The sequence below is a fragment of the Camelus dromedarius genome, chromosome 7 (assembly GCF_036321535.1).
Source record: "Camelus dromedarius isolate mCamDro1 chromosome 7, mCamDro1.pat, whole genome shotgun sequence".
Taxonomy (NCBI): Eukaryota; Metazoa; Chordata; class Mammalia; order Artiodactyla; family Camelidae; genus Camelus; species Camelus dromedarius.
The window spans coordinates 15,802,488-15,822,384 of NC_087442.1; the positions used below are offsets into that span (position 1 = coordinate 15,802,488).

At 34.4% G+C, this 19,897-nt stretch overlaps 1 protein-coding gene across 2 annotated transcripts in view; it reads right to left on the reverse strand.

Moving 5' to 3' along the window:
* Positions 1-19,897, reverse strand: part of NUP205 (nucleoporin 205) — a 65,909-nt gene that overhangs the window by 25,916 nt on the left and 20,096 nt on the right. For both annotated transcript variants that reach the window (XM_031455440.2, XM_064487333.1), the window contains 15 exons: positions 18,765-18,915; positions 17,528-17,733; positions 15,149-15,331; positions 13,684-13,734; positions 12,935-13,144; positions 10,117-10,216; positions 9,533-9,670; positions 8,203-8,392; positions 7,425-7,545; positions 5,893-5,974; positions 5,444-5,608; positions 4,987-5,111; positions 2,345-2,459; positions 695-844; positions 40-111 (listed from right to left, as the gene is read on the reverse strand). In XM_031455440.2, the coding sequence (XP_031311300.2) occupies positions 40-111; positions 695-844; positions 2,345-2,459; positions 4,987-5,111; positions 5,444-5,608; positions 5,893-5,974; positions 7,425-7,545; positions 8,203-8,392; positions 9,533-9,670; positions 10,117-10,216; positions 12,935-13,144; positions 13,684-13,734; positions 15,149-15,331; positions 17,528-17,733; positions 18,765-18,915 (2,059 nt within the window). The remainder of the gene's footprint in view (positions 1-39; positions 112-694; positions 845-2,344; positions 2,460-4,986; positions 5,112-5,443; positions 5,609-5,892; positions 5,975-7,424; positions 7,546-8,202; positions 8,393-9,532; positions 9,671-10,116; positions 10,217-12,934; positions 13,145-13,683; positions 13,735-15,148; positions 15,332-17,527; positions 17,734-18,764; positions 18,916-19,897) is intronic.

The window sequence follows — 19,897 nt, forward strand, 5'->3', positions numbered from 1 at the left end:
ACTTATCGACAAATGTATTACCAAATCAAAGGGCTTTACCTTTTGTAGCAGTGTCAAAGTGCAGGAACCCAGAGACAGATCTATTTTCATCTTCTATTCCTCCTTCCCCATCTGTTGGAGCATCAGTAATAACAGATCAGAAAAAGAACAACACACTCAAAAAATTTATTTGGAAATAACAAACATAAGGTATTTTATTTCTATGTCATTGTTTCTAGGTCAAAAAGCCCCTTACAAATGGATAATTAAAATGCAAAGATGATGAGGACTTATCAGCAACATTCATCTAATTATTTCTGTCTCTATGGGATCCAGTTCACAACTGTAATGAGGATAATCAAAGCTCCAAAAGAGGCAGGACCCAATCATGCCACTGAGATGATCAGAAAAGCTCATGCTTAATTTGCATGTAAAATACATGTTAGAATATCTTGGGTCATGCGGGCTAAGTGTGACAAACTCTAATGAATATTTGTGTATATGAATATAGCAAAATGTGGATGCTTCAAACAATAATACAATGGCAATTATGGGTGATTTTTAAATTTTGTGTTTAAAGAAAAAAAAAATTCTAAAGGCAGAAAGAAGTTGTTTGGCCTCCAATCACATACTAAACACAAGACTCAGATTTGTGCTTGCATTCAGAGACCAGGCGGCAACACAACAAAACAAATGCCAACATTCACATGTTCACCTGAGTATGGTTTCACCGGCATGTCATCCAGTAAGAGGTGTAGGAGCCTCTGGGTATGTGACCGCTGACGATTCAGAGAAGTTACCCTTAGTTCTATTGAGGCAGTCTTCATCAGCCATGACATTTGGTTCAGCATAGATATTTCATATTCTGAAATTTAAAGACATGCTTAATTTCTCAGAACAATAACACAAGATCAGAACAGACTTAAAATCCGTAACTCATCAGACATTTTCACATATATCATAAAGTTAATAATTTATGAAACTTGGCAACATAATAATTTATCACTCTGTAAAGTTAAAAAGAAAAAAAAAAAAACAGATGCCAAGGGAGAAAAAATAAGTTAGTACCTGTCTATGAAAAGTGAGCAAAAGCAACTGAAGAACAAAAGAGAATCAAGTTTCTGTTGCCAGAATAATTTCACACAAATCTACAGAATTCTGAGTCTATGACATAATTCATTAACACAGAATTTAGTATTTAAACAGAAAACCTAAGTAATTCTCAAATATTTAACTTTTTAACTATGATACAATTTGATTTTTATTAAAAAAATACATTTTTAAAAACTGAAATAAATTTAAATTCCATAATTTTATGATGTCTTATGATTACCAAGGACATTTGGTCTAACATATAATTCGGATCGGGAATCACTTACAACAGAAGTTTCTGAATCCAATATTATTTTTAAATGCCTGGCTTTGAAGTCCTAAATTATATAAAGTTCACCAAACACTGCTACTACTAATAATAATAATTATTACTATGAGCAAAGTTAGGTACATTTTTTTAAGTAGACACCATAATAGGCAAGATATTAACTTTTTTTTTCTAATTAGGTATAAAAAAAGGTTTCTTAAAAACCTTATAAACAAAATCTTCAGACTAAAACTAAAATACTTATAATAAAAATGAAGTGAAAAATTTTTGCCATTAGATAATTCCCAACAGTCTCTCACACCATACTTTAAAAAGTAAATAGAAGCTGATAATCACCAGTAATGGAAATTTATTATGAAATTTGTGAGCTTAGATTTCCTAAAACATAAAGATGATACAAAATTAACTTTTAAGAAGTTCAATAAAACCACTACTATGTGGATATAATATAACTCAGAATATTATTAAAAATTGATCAAAAAGAATATTATATAAAATAGAATCCTATAAAACATAGGTAAGCCTGGGATAATGGTGTTGATCAGGTCAATCAACTAAAGTTACCATAAATAGTTTTCTACTTTTCATTTCAAGACTTGAATTGGTTTCAATATATAGACAAGAAACAGAAGTAAAACAGAGATTTTTACAAAACAATTTTCACTCAAAAAATCTAAATTTCTGAAATCTTATATAAATATTTTCTTATTCCTTCAAAACAATTAAAAAATTTTATGTTAGTATAAGGTTCAAATTCCATCATTAACAGGCTACTTTAAAATAAGTTTATGCTGGCAGTTAAAATATCAGGTTTCTCAAACACAAATTACAAAAGCAACCTAATGTAACACAGAAGCAAAGTAACAAAATGAGAATGAAATTCCACGAATTCTAAAACTGCTACCTTCAAATGCTGGGAAATTAAAATCACTCAACACAAATTTTATAAATTTGTTATAGGAATAAGGGAAAATAATATCCTACCTTTGTTAGAAAACGGTAAATGTTGCAACTGAGAAAATAAGAAATCCTGGCTGGTTCTCAAGTATCTCATAGTAGGACCAGATGTATCAGAGCACGCACACAACTGATATATCACCTAAAGAATTACAATAAAATAAGAAAATCCCCAAATCAGTTTTCTGCATTACACATTTTAAGATTAAAAGTGAGCTTAAGTCTACTAAGTGGAAACTAAGACCCATTAACAACTCAAAATGGATAAACACATGTATATATAAAACAGAAGCTCAGCATTATAAGCAGTTCTTGGCACACTAACTCAAAATATATTGGAATACAACTGGAGAATGCTGATGACATTATTATAGGACTAATCTTGAAATCATATATAGTTAATTATCAAGTTTTAGTATTTTAACTATTATTAGTAGCAAATTACTTGGAAGTAACTTCTGAAAACCAAGGTTATACATTCATCAGTTGATGAAAGTGTTGTGACTAGAGTATACCTTGCAGGAATCTAACCTTATATATTTCCAAAGAGCAGTGGTTCAGTATTCACCAATTAAGTGTTCGCTGTGACTTTAGAAAACTAGTAATGACAACTGGCTGTAAATTAAATCTGTGTCCAGAAATATAGTCTTAAGAAAAATATAAAACAACAAAAGATAACTAATGTTGAGTAAAGCACAGTAAAAAACTGGAAACAATCTAAGTGTAATTTACATTGTAGCAGCATAGAACATTTACAGAGGTGGAGTTAGGGGAAGGACACAAACTGGTATGTCTACTGAACGTAACTAAATATACAATATGTATGCACAACAAAAAGATAAGAGAACACAAGGTAAAAACGTAAATAGTTCTGTTGCAGATATAAGCTTTTCTTTTAAACAGCTTTGATACTGTTTTTGATACGCTATAAATATTGAACTTCTCAAAACAAAAACTAGTTATTCCTACTGATGGCAGGTTAAAAAGACACAAGGACAGATGCTCAAAAATATGGGAGGTAATACTGTTAGAATGAGAAGGACACAAAAAGTGAGTTCCAAAAGCATGAAAAGCCTCTTTACAAGGGTGTACCCAGTATCCTTCCTAGTTCCCAAAAGCAGGTAGGAAAAACTCTCCATCCTTAAAGAGAAGAGAGCAAAGGCAAAAAGCTCAGTGTCAACTCTTCACCCAGAAGGCCTTCCAAGGCTAGATGATGAAAGTACCAATAAAGCCCAAATTATTTCCCTCTCATATACTGAGATTTATTTTTAAACTAACAAGCTCTTCTTAGAGGTTTGTTTTTTTTTCCTGAAGCATAGTAGAGTATAAACCTAGAGGTAATGGAAGTGTCTCTCATTAAATATGGAACAGCACTTCTTATTAAAATGCAGGTTCTGAATCAGCAGGTCTGGAGTAGGGCCTGAGATTCTACACTAACAAGCTCCCAGGAGGGGATGCTGATGATGCTGGTCTACACTTCGAGTAGCAGAGTCACAGAGCATATGTAATAAACTGGCAGACTGCTGGTTTAGACATGTTTTGTTTGGCCAGTACAGTGTTTTGAAAAGCAGAGGATCTGGCAAACCAGGGCTCGCATTCCAAACTGGTACAAATGAGCAGGGGCCGAGTAGCAGGGCATGTGCTCTCCAGTCTGCCAGGTTCTCCGACCCTCTCTCCCTCCCCATCTATGTTTCTTAAATCTGGCTTCATTCAATTACTTAACCTGCCTAACTCCATTAGCTCAGATGATTAACCACATCAATTGCTTCTACCTAAGTATCTCAAATTCTGTAAACACTGTGCTAAAATATACATCAAGTTTGTTCCCTTACTAAGGGATTCACAGGAAGACCTCCCTATAGTACTTAGCATGAGGGCTGTTTGGATAGCCAGGGACAGAAGAAAAGAGCAAAGAATTACAAAAAGAAAAATAGGAGAATAACAAAGAAAAAGCTCCATGTTACTAAAAGTTAATGACGTATTTCTTGTCATGAAAATGTGAATCAGAGTACAACTTAAATGGAGAAATTAGTTGTATCTTACAAAGCCTAGTTCTTTAAATACTTATAAAATAAAGAAAACAAAAAATAAAACAATAAAACACAAGTAAAACAGCAGTTCTCATTATAGTCTAATCTTACATTAATTTGACTTTCTACCACCTTATATATAGCTACAGGGCTGCATAATTTACATGGTTCTTAAAAAGCACTTTCCCTTACATTCTTACATTCTCATTTAAGTCTCACAACAGTCCATTTCACAGCTTTAAAAACTCAAGAGAAGTTTCACAGGATGCCCAAAGTGACTTAGCTACTTAAAGGGTAAAGATAGGAACCAGAGGTCTTCTGACCCAAATCTACTACTTTCTACACCAAAAAGAAACAATTTGAAACATAGCATCCTTGGGAAGTTCCTACGTTGTCTGGTCTAAGGCCATCCAATTTCCCTTATTTTTCAAGTGATTAACATATAGGATCTTATGGATCTACAGGATCTTGGGTTTGTGCTTTATGGATTTTATACATTAATGAAAGACTGGTCAAACTACTAAATGAACTCATTTCAGCTCAGTCCTAACTGTTATACTTTCCTATCTGTGATGGATTGAAGCACCTAGTTAAGCTTCTTCTATCGTTAAGTGCTACAAAGTGCAGCCTTCTGTGTACCTGGTAACACAGTTCAGCAAGTTGAGGAGATTCCCTCACGGCCACCGGGCCTGTTCTCCCTTCAGTTCCCTTCTCCAAGATGTTTAAGATGGCGTGAAGGCATGTCCGAGGGCAACCTAGCACTCCTGCATGAAACCAAAAAGGAAATTCAGTTTTTCTTTTAAAATGTCTGCATTAAAAACCTGAAAAACCTTTACAAAAGCTAAATTCCATACACATATACTCTACTGCAAACAACTTTTCAACTACTGACACAGAAAACTTGTTAAATATTGATTTTCTAAGCCTTAGTTTGTGCAGACTTGATCTAAGCCCTAAAGATTGACCCATTACATTACCTTTCATACATTCTTTCTTTCTTTCAGTGAATTATCCCATGAGTCCAGAATTCAATAAATGACCATTTAGATACATAAGTATCAAAAGAAATAAATGCCTGTGTGTCTTACGGCCATACCTGGGTCTTGTAGGTTTGTGGTACTGACAGGTTTCTTCAATTCAAAGCCCAAAAGGTAGAGAGCAAGATTGGGTGGATTGCGTTCCAGAGAGGTGATGAGAAGATTCAAGATGTGGATTCTCGTTTCATGACGGATTCCAGCTAATTTCTTCTCAAGTTCTGATCCTTAATGTGGAAATCACAAACAAAATTACAAAACAATAAAAGGTTAACCTAAGTCAGATTGCAAAATATAAAACTTGTATTCCAAAGCTCCATGTTTATTTCAGTTTTAGTTACTTGATTAGCCATTACATTGAGTTCAGATTTAAGGTTTCCTAAAAGCCATATATACATTTATGCTAGCAAATTCTCAAATTTCTGTTACATCACTACTAGATATTTAACAGTTTTCTTTATATTATTTATATAAAGTAAAAAAAAAAAATCATGTTAATCTAAGACATTACCCTCTTCTAGACGTACAAATTCTTCTGTATCTTCACTATCCAAACACTCCACAAATCCAGCCATCAGCTTCTGACTTACACTCTGAAGTCATATAAAGATTACAATAAGATAAATTATAGTAAGTTTCTAAATATTAGAAAAACTATGATAAACATGACATATTCGTAAACATTTGTCTGTAGAGAAAAAAGGAAGTTTGCTCCAAGGAAAGTATTTAAATCTAGTTACATTTTTAATTAATAGAAAACTCAGTTCCATAAATTGCCATTTAGCTCACTACAAAAATAATTAAAGAAATAAAAACTTTTAAAGTTTATTGGTTTCAAAACTTGCTTCCCTAATCTTCTTTCCCAAAGAATCAGACTAGTTTAAAAAAAAAAATGAAATTGCTGTTTTATAACCTCTTCATTATATACTCAGTTCTATCAGATCTTAACTAAAATATAAAATAAAATTCTCCTCTATTTAGAAATGTACTCCTTACACCAGTTTTATATTTCTGGGCTGAGAGATCAGATACTATTCCTTTAAGAAATTTAGCAGGAGGACAAAACTGGTAATAATTATTCATACTAAAATGAATGCCAATGACCTGAAAATCTGCATCTTCAACATCTCCTGATGATCATGTGGTTTCATGAATCTCATCCAAAAACCAGATTAGACATCTCTGTTTTACTATAAATAGTGGTTCTCAATCTGGGTGCACTGCCTTTAGAAGGCACTTAGAAATATATGGGGGCATTTTGAGTTGTCACAACTAGAGATTAATACTGACAGACGGTGGGAGGGCACCAGGGATGCTAAGAGTCCTGCAATTTGAGGCGCAGTTACACATAAAATGATCTGTCCACCCAAAATTCCAGAAGAGTCGCTATTTCAAAACACTGTGAAGGAATACACAATAAAACTCAACTAGCTAAAGCAGTGCTTTCCAACATAAAATATAAGGGGACAAATGTCTATAAAGAGAAAAAAACCCAGAAGATTCCCCAATTATAGCTATCTAGTGAACTGGATTCCCCAATTATAGCTATCCAGTGAATAGAGAACTTACAGACTGGATTAAAAGAGGAACATCTAAAAACTCTCCATAGTGTGTTATCAAATGAAGAGATACAAATGTAGGTCAGCAGAAAGCCACAGAACTAGACAACTCACAACAGTGAAATCAGAATTGCAGAGGCTCACTCAGGAGAGGCAACTGAGAAAGGATGAAACAAAGGATGCAAAAAACAAACAGAAGTTACACTTATAAACCTAATAATCACTTTAATGTACTCAGCGCAGCAACAGTCTCACTAGGCCATACGGTCACATACTATAGTATATATGGTAGAATCACACACCACAGTGTGCGTAATAGCACTGGAAATGGTATTGTCTTCAAACACAAACCAGAGCCCAACACATCAAGAGGCTTTCATCCATCATAAACAAATGTACTTATCCTCAGAGAAATTCTCCACAAACAAGAATAAGATATACTTAGGAGGCACCAAAAAATAACAACCACAACAAAATCAGTTACCTGGTCATGTGTGAAATCTCCAACCAATTTTATTTGAATATTGGAATTGCAAGAAATACAGCAGAGGATCTTGGCACTTTCAAAAGCCAATTCTGGATTACTATTGCCATGATATAGGTATCTTTAAAACAAAAAAACATTTGAGACACACTTTTGGGTAAATTAGACAAAAGTTTCCCCTTCTAACTAGATGTAGCCTGTTAGGGTTGAACTGTGTTTCCCCAGAATTTGTACTTTGATAGCCAAATCCAGAATGACCTTATTTCGAAATAGGGCCTTTGCAGATACAGTCAACTAAGTTAAGATGAGGTCATCAGGGAGAGCCCTAACTCAATGACTGATCCCCTTATAAAAAGAGGAAATTTGGACACAGACACGCACACAGAGAGAATGCCATGTAAAGCTGAAGGCAGAGATTGGAGTGATGCCTCTACAAGTCATGGACCACCAAGCACTGCCAGCAAACCACCAGAAGTTCAGATGTATACAAAGAAAAGTTTGCTCCTCAGCCCTATCCTCCAAACATCCAACTTCCCTACAGGAGGCAAACAATATTATGTCATTTTATACTTAGAAATTTTTAGGACATAGAATAAATCAGAAAGAAAAAAAAGAAATTATAAGGTTCAGAGTAACTAAAATCAGAGGAGCTAGAGAAGACAATAATGAGACTAAAAAGATTTTTATGTGATGCATTAGAGTTCTGACCAGATTTGGAAATCAAAGCTAGTGTCATCTGATTCATTACATCATTTCCTTACCTACAAATGGAACCTACCTGGCAATGTTCACCACATTATCAGCTTTCTTAGTTCTGGGATTGATTCCCTGCAACAGCTGTTCTAAAGGAGAGACTATTAGAGCCAGCTGACTCTCTCTTAGAAGATCCATGAAGAGGTTTTCCTTCTGCAGGGTAAGATTGAGAAGTGCAAGGCAGTGCTGCACTGCTTTCTCCAGGTGTTTCTTCCCTATGGACCAAAATCAAACTTAGAAAGTTCCACGTGAATCTTAGAAACTCATAGTCAATTCTTAGGAAAACATGATAAAGGAAAAGTTCCAGATTCAAAAAGCCCTCAAGTTTTCAAACCTTCAGCAGTAACTTCACAAAACTGCTCACCCAGGCAAATCAGAGTAACTTCTGTGACCCAGATTACATTAATGCAATGGCTTCTCAGTGTTTTTTTCTGTATCTTTTCCGTAATTATTTACAGCAACGGTTCTCAAACGGGAGTGACTCTGGACCCAGAACACATCTGGCAATGTCTGGAGACATTGGCTGTCACAACAAGGAATGTGCTGCAGGCATTTGGTGGGTTCAGGCCTACAACACAGGACAGCCTCCACATCAAAGAATTATTCTGTCAAAAACGTCAATGGTGCTGAGGCCAAGAAACTGATTTAGAATAATACACATTCACTGTGGACAATTTGGAAAATAAGGACGTAGAAAATATAAGGGTCATCTATAATCCGATCATTCAAATTTAAAACATATGGGCTCTGGAGCCAAACTGCTTATGTTCAAATCACAGCCCTGACCCTGGAGAGAGATGTGCAACCTCCTTCTGTATCAACTTCCTTATTCATTAAATGGAAACAATATCTACCACATAGGACCTCTGCACAGGTTAAATGTATTAATATACGTACTGTGTTTTTAAAAGTGCCAGGTGCAGAGTAAGCACTCAGTAAGTGAATTAAATTAGTAGTAACAGCAATATTAAATGAAATTTATTGAATACTATGTACCATGCACAATAGGTAAGTGCTTTTACAAATCCTATGGAGAAAATAAAACAAAAGGTACTTTATAGTTAGGCATGTTAAAGAAGTTAAAGTGATAAGAGACATTATAATTACCTACCAGAGACCCTGCAATAATATGAGTTATATTATAATGAGAGTCTCTGTACTTTAGTCTGCATTCAGTTTTAATATACTTGCATTTAATATACTTGCATTGTATGGCTCACTAAAACAACACTGTAAATACAGAAAGAATCTTACAGTGAAAAAGAACTTCAGAGGTCATCTACTTCAAACCTTCAGTTTACAAAAAACAAAAATATCAAAATGGTTTTCAAGATATGAAGACATCAGACACATACCAGGGAAAGGAGCATAGGTATCAAGCTGCTTAACGCCCTCCTCCAGTAAACTAAGAGCAAGCTCCAACATGGGTGACTCATTCAGAAGATGATACATCAGACTAAATCCTGGTGGCTTATAGGCTATGATTTCTTCTCCTAAATAGAACATAACACAGTCCAAGAGATGGTGAATCAGTGTCTTTGTCACACCCTTGATTTCTATGAAACGTATGAGTTTGTAAATTAAACGGTATCTAAGCAGATGAAGGTAAGTTTCAATTTTAGAGACAGTGACACAAATTGTATACCGTGGTAATTCCCAAAAGGGCTGATCTGCACACAGCAGTCAGTCCACAGATTACATGTTAACTCATTAAAGAATCTGTAAGATAGTGTTCTTAGTCTTCCACTCAGTAAAATTTCACTTTATTTTCTCTTGCTCAGAACAATCAAAATGACTAAAACAATGTTAACAAAAAATATAAAATTCTAATTTAATCTATAAACAGAAATAATTTATATCTTATGTATAATAATTTATAAATTAGAAATAGCTTTATAAATAGCTAACATCTTATTTGAAAGTGACAGAATTAACTTACCTTGTAGTTCCACAAACTGGTCTACAAAATCTTCAAGTTGAGGTTCATAATCTCGAAGCAATTTATAAAACACCTCCAGAACGACCTCAGCCACTTCCCACTACAGAGACACAAGTATTTCAGTAACAGCAACAGTCCAAGGTGACAGCCTGCTAGGTTTTTCATTCATCTCACTTTTCTCCAGAAAATGAGTGAAGTCCCTTTTCTACTTTTTTTATGCCAAGCAATATAGAGATCCCAATTCATTTTGCTTTGCTTTGCTAAAGGACAATGCTGAAGGCTAATTTTTCAAGGTAAAACGTTCGTAAAAGAAACATTTCTATAGCAGTTATTTAGGATTTGTTAATAAATCTAAAGCACTCAGTATCTAGCCATAGGCAATTCAGAATTAAACAACATCAGATTTGAACACTTCTCCGAAGTTACAAATATTTCAGTTTCTCTCAGGATCTCAGATGGACCAGATCTGAGAAAGCATCTCCTCTAATCACCCTTATTTCACAGGTGAAGCATGTGAAGCTCAGAGCAGTGAATGATTTCCCCAAGACCATAAAGCCTGGCAGCAAATGTGCTGTAAGTCCACCCTGCACTTCTCATTCCCAGACCAGTGTTCTATCCCATGGCTTGAACCAAAGAAGTTAAGAATCACTGGTAGACCTCCCCCAAATGACCCTATTATCACCTCTTCATTAAAAGTGTTTTTAAAAGCTATGTATCAACAAGGAAAAATATTTCTGGCAAAGGAAAAGTATATACAACTATACAGACAGTAAAATTAAACTTTGCTTAAAAAGTCCATTACATAGAATTTTCTATCCAAGTTTGGTAACTGTAGATGGTGGTTTTTAAAATTATTATTTTAAAGTCATTATTTCCATGGCACATAATTTTCTCAAGGCTGATTTTGAGAACTGGGACTACAACAGTCATTGAAAAAAATTTTTTTTAATTATTCATTTTTCTATATTTTTTAAAAATTTCAAAGTCATTTATTTAAAAAATAGGCTTACTGCCACATAATAGTGGGTTTTAGGATTAATAAATATACACACCGTCTTTAACTCTCTGTTTATAGTTATTTATCTCAATCCAAAGCACTGTTTTTGTGAGAAACTAGTGTTCTTAATATAATGATGTTAAGTTAAATCTGAAAAAGACTTCCAAGTAAAATAAATTCACAGAATTGAGGGATAATTTCTTAGGGTAAGATGTTGGGGTAAAACTGAAACCAGTGGTAGCCAGGGAGAGCAGCAGCACTAGAAAGACAGAAACATATGGGTGAAAAATAATAAACACCGAGAAAGAACTTGGCTGACTAAAGTTCTAAACACTTAGGTCATGATGACCTTCTTAAGAAAAGGTAAGTAAGATATTTAAAAGAAATGCCAAAAAGTATCAGAACAGTTTGTTGAAGAGATTGCAATTATCAGCATCCACTATCCATCAGAAGTGACTTTTATTGATGAGGCATGGTTGCTGTTATTGTTTTCATTAAATAAGGAAATACATGTTAATGAGGGAATTCTAGGGCTTCGATAAAATGTATACCCCTTTCAGGGTTTATTTCTATCACATGAGAGGCAAAAACTGTAAAGCAATTGACAAAAAATAAACTTTAGTCATTTGGGGCTAAATATTAGAAACAAACTACGTCCAATGATAGGGCAATGAAAAATAAACTACGCTAGGTACACGTAATGATTATGCAGTCATTAAAAGACTGTTTTCAAAAACCAGTAACACCATGAAAAAAATCCTCATAACACTATGTTTAGTGGTTAAAAAGGGATACAAGCTAATGTAGCTAATTCTCTCTATTTAAGTAGAAATGCAAAGGAAAAAGAATAGAAGTGGTTATCTTTCCTTTGGCAACAGGATTACAGGAGATATAATTTCTTCTCATATTTTTCTATATTTTCCTAATTGACCCAAATTAGCATGAACTCAATTATTTTATCATCACTAATACAACAAGTAAACCCAACAGGTTCAAAAACAGCAAACTATAAAAATAAAGCAGAAATGACACTGCATACATCCAAGGGTACTCTGTGAATCAATATACAGTATTATAAACTAAAGTAATTACATCAGAACCTGGAAGGGTCTCTTACATAGCTTAGTGGTTATGAGCTTGGATCTGGAATCAGAGTCCTAGGTTCAAATCTTGGTCCTGGACCTTAGGCATGTTCCTTAACCTTGCTAAGCCTCCATCTGTAAAATGGGAATATTAATAGTACCTGCCTCACAGTAACATTAGAATGACATAAGATGATACATACAGTAAGCTCAGTTACGTATGTGTTGCAACCAGAGCAATTATGTGCATAAATGTCAGTGCTCCTTCAGCCTCTACCCATGGCAAACACACCTAATGAGCTACGATACTCACTTCCCACTAAGCCAAGACTCTACAACCCAGAAGTGCTACTAATCAATAGAAATTGCTGTGCACGTGTAAACTTATTTCAATCCCTAACCTAAATCATCCCGATAAAGGATACTGTGTTTTGAACTGCCAAAAGTATACAACTTTTCATTCAATTTTGGTCAAAATTTGTTCAATTAAGGATCTGAGTAACTATGAATTCATATCAGTTAAACTGCTGATCACTAAAAAGTCAATGCTTTGGTTTTAATGCCCAAATTTATTTTCTAATACAAATAAACCAACTGGATCATGGATGTGTCAGTAAAAGAACATGAATTTTACTAGTTTTTAAAAGCTAAAGTGAATTTATAGCATCTAATGCCTTTAAATAAAAGAAAAAGGAGCAATAAATGAATAAGGAGACAAAAGTTTTTCTCTGAACATAACCTTTTCAGCTGCTCTCCGGTAAGCTCTTGTACGGAATCGGAGAAACACAGAATCTCTAAGGAATTGCAAATACGGGTCAAAGCCAGGGGGCCGCAGTCCAGCACCCAAATTAGAAGGAAAGGAGCTCTCCACCAGGGTACTAATTAGCTGGCAAAAGGCGCGAGTCAACGGGTATTCTTCACACCGGGATTCTATTTCATTTAGTTCCACCTTCCAAAATAAATGAATGAATGAATGAATGAATGAATAAATAAATTTCAGTAATATAAAACCATCAGCTGTAATATAGTGCAAAGCATTTTTCAAACATTAACTCATTAATATTAGTATAATATCACACCCAAAGACCCATACTGATATTACCATTTTTCATTTACAGGTAAAGACACAAAAGTTACAAATAGAAATCTTAAGTGTTTCTTCAAAAAAGAGGAAGGGAGTATGAGAAGAAGAGACTAAAACAAGTAAATTCCCACTTTAGGTTGACTAAAGTAACCTAATTAAATTGAGTTCAAACCAAATTTTCAGTTTGGATGGCTACCATCTAATATAATTTTCCAACTCTGAAGCCCAAAGTATTTTGGTTCCTTTCATAAAAAGTTTCTCCATTTCAACACAGAAAACCCTCAAGTGAAAATATGTTAAATTTGAAAATTATAGAACTCCATAAGGTAAGAATTTTTTTTTCTTAGTCTTTTTATCATGTGAATGTATGAATATAGCATTTAAAGCTAAAAGGAAAACTTTACCTCAATACCAATAGCTTGCCTCTGGCTTGGAACCCTTACAGTCTGCAGTATCTTAAAATAATAAGAATTAAATGTTAGGAGCAGTCCTCATTTATCAGTGAAAGTAGCAGCTTTGCAATAACAGTCATACAGCTCACCCACCACATCCATACATCTTAAAATGTCAATCAGAAATGACAACTGAGAAGTCTCTGATGAACTTTCATTAGCAATTGCATCCAGCACCAGGGAAAACTTTCAATTACCTAGACTTCAGAAAAGTGGTAATTTCTAAGTGCACACAAGATATGTTTTCAGCAAATTTCCTCCCAGATATTCTAGGAATGAATCTTGAAAGAATTTATGGGATGAAATCTCACCAGTGCTTATGACACTGGTCCTTTACAACCAGGTCTACTATTGGCACCGGAAAACCAAGAAGTAAATTTGTTAAAAACAGGTTTCTTATGTGGGCAGAAGTTTTGAGTTAAGAAGTTCTGTCCTGATCTTGCTAGAGGCATAAATAGTCTATGGTATAATTAATCATACTTAACGTCATGTTACTTAATCTCTTGCAAATTGAGAATATAGTATTAGGTGTAATCCTTTTTTGAAAAAAGTCTTACTCTAAGGATAAAAATGTCTAAACCCAATCACACTCCATCTTAGGTATTAAGAAGCACTAAGCATTTAGGACAATGATAAGCACTGACACACTCATGAATGAAAAAATGAAGTATCAATACTAAACTAAAAGTGACTCAGCCTCTCAGGACACACCCATTCCCTTAACTTTTGTTTTGATAACTCTCACTAACATCTTCTGGACACATACGTTAGAAAATAACTAGAATGCTGCTTCATAACAGCTGCTTCCACCAGTGTGTTAGAAGCACAAGCTCCCTATGTTGTATTACTTCTAAGACAAACTCGTATTTCACCTAACCATTTTCCTACAAGTTTCTCTATAGAACACATTCTCATTTTCCTTTTTCTCTTTACCACATATTGAATAACTGTCTCAACAGAACAATTCCAATAGGGCTTACATCTAAAGAAGTAAGAGTTGATAGAGACACTTCACTCATCTGCTTTGGGACAGAAAGGGCACAGAAGGAACTAGCAAAAAGGAAAAATAGGCATTCACCCACGTTTACTGAGTACAGATGACTTCTGAAGGCTTATATCAGCTAAGTCTCAAAGACAGAGTTGAGGAATTCTGTCCATTTTTTAATCTTACAGACAATGGGAAACAAAGTCTTAAGAGAAGAGCCAGTCTCCAGCAACCCAGTGAAGTTGTGAACTGATCCAAGAGAAAAACCCAAGCCTATTAGTTTCTGATGTTATGCTTGGTACCAAATCCTAACTCCCTATCTGGGAAGTTCATGGTATACTATAAGTTTCAAATTGGATGTGCTTGCTTATACATTATGAAACCTCACTTTCCAAACTGTAAAAATGTAAGTAAGAAAGATTGTAACACTACCTGAGTGTATTCCAGTGACTGCCAGAGGGAAGCAGCGATTTCAGGAGATTTCCCAAATGCTGCAAGTGTCTTCAGTAGTTCAGCCTTTAGTACAGGAGGGATGCTGCACTGCAGGAGTCCCAGAATCACGACCACCGGGGTCCACTGAGGATGTTCACAGAGTGCCAAACGAGCATTTTCACTCTAAGAACAGAATACAAAAAGAATAAGAGACTTTCCATCTTTAAAAGCTAAGAAAAATGACCAGCAATCAGCTAGATTGCTAACACTTATACTGAGTATTCACAGGCTTAAGACATCCTAAAACAAAGATAAGCCCATGGCAAATGCCTGAATTCTACCAAGAGATCAAACCAGATCACCAGCCCAGACAATGTAAAACATGGAGGAAAAACAGCCTTTGTAGAGTTACCTTTACAGCTCTAACAACGGAAAATAATTCATACAAAAAAAGATAAACAGTCTGCCAGGGTCACATAAATCTTACCTAGGCATTTGAAATCCTTTCTGGAACAATGTAATATATTGTACTATAATGTAATATATCAATGAATAAAATACCTTGTCTTTTTCTAAGGAAAAAAAATGGAAATACACACATAGCATCAAGTATCACTCCATTTTAATTCAATGAGAAATAATTATACACTTTATGTTTTGATTTTTCAACAATGTTAAAGCATTATTAAAACCAAAAAGTTAGAAGACACTATATCTATCCTTCAGAGAGAATATCAGACTGAAGAACTTAGCTTTGAACAATATAAACAACTAGAAGAACAGATGTGACTCAAAAGCTTTTGCATAGCAAAGGAAACCATCAACATAACAGAAAAGCAACCTACTGAATGGGAGAAGATACTTGCAAATGACATGACCCATAAGGGGTTAATATCCAAAAGATACAAATAGTTCGTACAACTCAACATCAAAAAAAATAAATAAATAAACAGCCCGTTTAAAAAATAGGCAGAAGACCTGAACAGACATTTCTCCAGAGAGGACATTCAGATGGCCAACAGGCACATGAAAAGATGCTCAACATTGCCAATTATCAAGGAAACACAAATCAAAACCACTATTAGATACCACCTTACACCCGTCAGAATAGCTATCATCAAAAAGAACATAAATAACAAATGTTGGCAAAGATGTAGAAAAAAGAGAACCCTTGTACACTGTTGGTGGGCATGTGAATTGGTGCAGACACTGTGGAAAACAGCATGGAGGTGCTTCATAAAACTAAAATTAGAACTACCATATGACCTAGCAATATATCCTGGGTATATATCTGAAAAAAACAAAAACACTAATTCCAAAAGATACATGAACCTCCCATGTTCATAGCAGCATTATTTACTATAGCTAAGACATGGAAGCAACCTAAGTGTCCATCAACAGATTAATGGATTAAGAAAATGTGATACACACACACACACACACGCACGCACGCACGCACGCACGCGCACACACTGCAATATTACTCAGCCATAAAAAAGAGTGGAATTTTGCCATTTGCAACAGCATGAATGGACTTGGAGGGTATTACATGCTAAGTGAAATAAGTCAGACAGAAAAAGACAAATACTGTATATCACTTATATGTGGAACAACAAATTGGTGAATATTAACAAAAAGAACAGACTCATAGATACAGAGAACAAATTAGTGGTTTCCAATGGGAAGAGGGAAGGGGGGGCAATACAGGGGTAAGGGATTAACAGGTACAAACTATTATGTATAAAATAAGCTACAAGGATATATTGTACAACATGGGGAATATTAGCCAAAATTCTATAACAACTAAAAATGGAGTATAACCTTTAAAAATTGTAAATCACTATACAGTACACCTGTAACTTATATAATATTGTACATCAAATATACTTCAATAAAAAAATAACTAGAAGAGATTTCTGAGCAGGGAAATTATATAATGATAATAATGTTTTTACAAAAATTCATTTGCTAGTGGCAGGTAAAATGGTTTGGTGTAAGGAAAGAAAAAAAGATTGAGTAAATATTTCCTTTTTAATTAAAAATATTCTTTATACACACAAACACATATATATCCATACCTATGTTAGGAAACCTTCTAAAAGGATGTGTATTGAACAACTGACTCTTATTTGCCCTTCTATTTTCATTTGGGCTTAGGTTATTATTTTAATATAAGCTTACTGGAATAAGCAGGGGTTATCATAATGACACCCTTTACATGAAGAAACAAAGAGCTTAAGAACAGAATGCTTTACACATGCTAAATTTACCATTCATACACTTTAAGCATAACAAGAAAACTTGGGGGCTCCTTAAAATGCCACTGTGCTAGAATACAAATAAAATTATGTTCTCACATGCTGCGGATGGGTTACCTACCCAAGTAATGATGGTAGATGTGAGCTGTAAAAAAGCAATCAATCCATCTTGCTCCTTCTGAGTGATGCCACGTGAAGGAAGGTGACGGTATTGGACACTATCTGCACTTGGAAGATCCTTCCGGAGGTGTTCATGGTAAAGCATTAAGGAATGAAAAAAATGTTCCCAGGAAACAGGACTGCCACCTGCTCCCTGAATATTTTCACCTGTAAAGAAACACAGCACAGAACTTCTTTTCAAAAGTGTCTAAGCAGTTGCTTGGAAATGGAGGGAGACAATAAATTTAAAACAATAAACTTTGTTTGCCTTTGTCCTAGATAAGTAGTACGTTGAAAATGAGTTAGAAACCCTCTGTAAACTACAACTCTGGATTAATTCTTTGAGACTTAAGATTGGGTGGTGCCTATATAAAGGCAAAAGTAAATTACTTTGGATGTCAGTTAACCTACTTCATTTCCAGGCCAGTACTCTGTGTTGTCATATAACTCATGTCATGAGTAGTTCCAAAATGTTGAGCTTAAATTCCCAAAGAAAGAGATAACTGTGATCTAGATTTGTAAACTACACTACTCCGTTACATACCAAATACTGAGACCAAAAGTCTAGCAGACAATATAAGCATGCCTTGACAGAATAGCCAAAACACCGTCTTGGAGCCAGACAGATCTCAGCTCCGATCATGGTTCCCCTATTACCTATGACCTTCAGTAAATTACTTAACTTCTCTAAACCGGATTCCTCACATGTGAAAATTAAAGTAATAATATCTACCTAACAGAGATGTTTAATATATATTTCTTTCTTTTCCCTTTTATAGTATTTTTGGTTTAACCAGACTCAAGTCTGAAAATTTAATGAGGAAACTGGGAGAAGGTTGACAGAAAAACTGTAAGCACAGAAATTTAGAAAACAAGGACTTATGAAGATAAACTAAAGAAATCAAACTTATGTAGCAAGGGTATATATTTTGCTTTGAGCACCAGATGTGTTCTTGAAAATTTATATCAATTCTGATTTCTTAAACTGAACTGTATTTTACAAAGCAAATGGTAAAATTCCCCAATCTGTGAGACCATAATCAAGGCATCATCTACATAGAGCCAGCAGTGTGCTTCTCTCCATTACAAAAATAATGCATATGCCTGGTAGAACCTAGCATAATATGCTTTACTAGGTACATGGATACTGAACTCAAGAATGTCACAACAAGCTCAGAGAACATTCAGATTTTTCTTACCATGACTGCTGCCATTGACTTTGAGCAGGCTAAAACAGTAGTGGGCACACTGGGGCCCACTGGCCAATCCCTGAAGCATTTTCAAATAAGGAATATAAATAGTTGGAGGCAACAGGTCACCCATTTGCCTAACAAATTTGGACAAGACAACCTGAAATAGGAAAAAGCCAATAGTTTACATAAAGCATACCTTAACTTTAAGCCAACATGGAGTAGCTAATAAAGACTATGTATGCACTAAAACAAATTAAGTACTCTCATTTAAAACCCCCCAAAGCAAAATAATCTGGTATTCTATTTGTGAAAAATTACATTTTCAACTTTGTCATTAGCAATTTAATGCAATTATAGAATATCTTTATGAACATAAAGTACATTTTTTCAAAACATCTCAATGTTACAAAACATAAGACTGTTCACTTTCTAAATATATAAAAGAATTAAAAGAAATTTACTTATCTAAAATTAATCAGCAAATTCAAAGACATATTTAGAACCCAGAGTTCCCAAATCCTAGTCAAATCTAGTATATTTAGGAACCTGAGAGAATTTTTGATGGTAACCTACACATACTCTATTTTGTGTTCTTGCCTGTATCATGTTCCTACACTTCTGTAAGTTCACTTCTTAGTTTTCTCTTTACTCTTGCTTATGCCTTAAATCTATTATCAATAACAAAACATTCAGACTTATTAGTTGGAACTCAGCACTGAAAATATTACAGATCTCTGGAAAATTGTCAAGTCTGTTAGGTTTAACAATGACAATGGTTTTGTGATTATGAAGAAAAATATCCTTATTTTTAAGAGATAGTAACCCATGAGAGGTAAAATGCCATGCTGTCTATAATTTACTTTAAAATACCCCAGCAAAATAAAAGCAGTAGAAGTAACAAGAGAAGTAAACATGGCAAGATGTTAACAGCTATTAAATAGATATGTTGGTATTCATTATAATTATTCTCTTCCATATGTTTGAAAACTTTCATAATGGAAAGTTTTTTTAATCTTTAAAATTTTTTAGTAAATCCTCTCCAAAACATTTTTTAAATGGGGAAAAAAGTAGAACAATAAATGTAAGAAATACAGTAAAAGGAGGGGAGGGGTCTGATCTTCAACTCTAGCATAAATGAA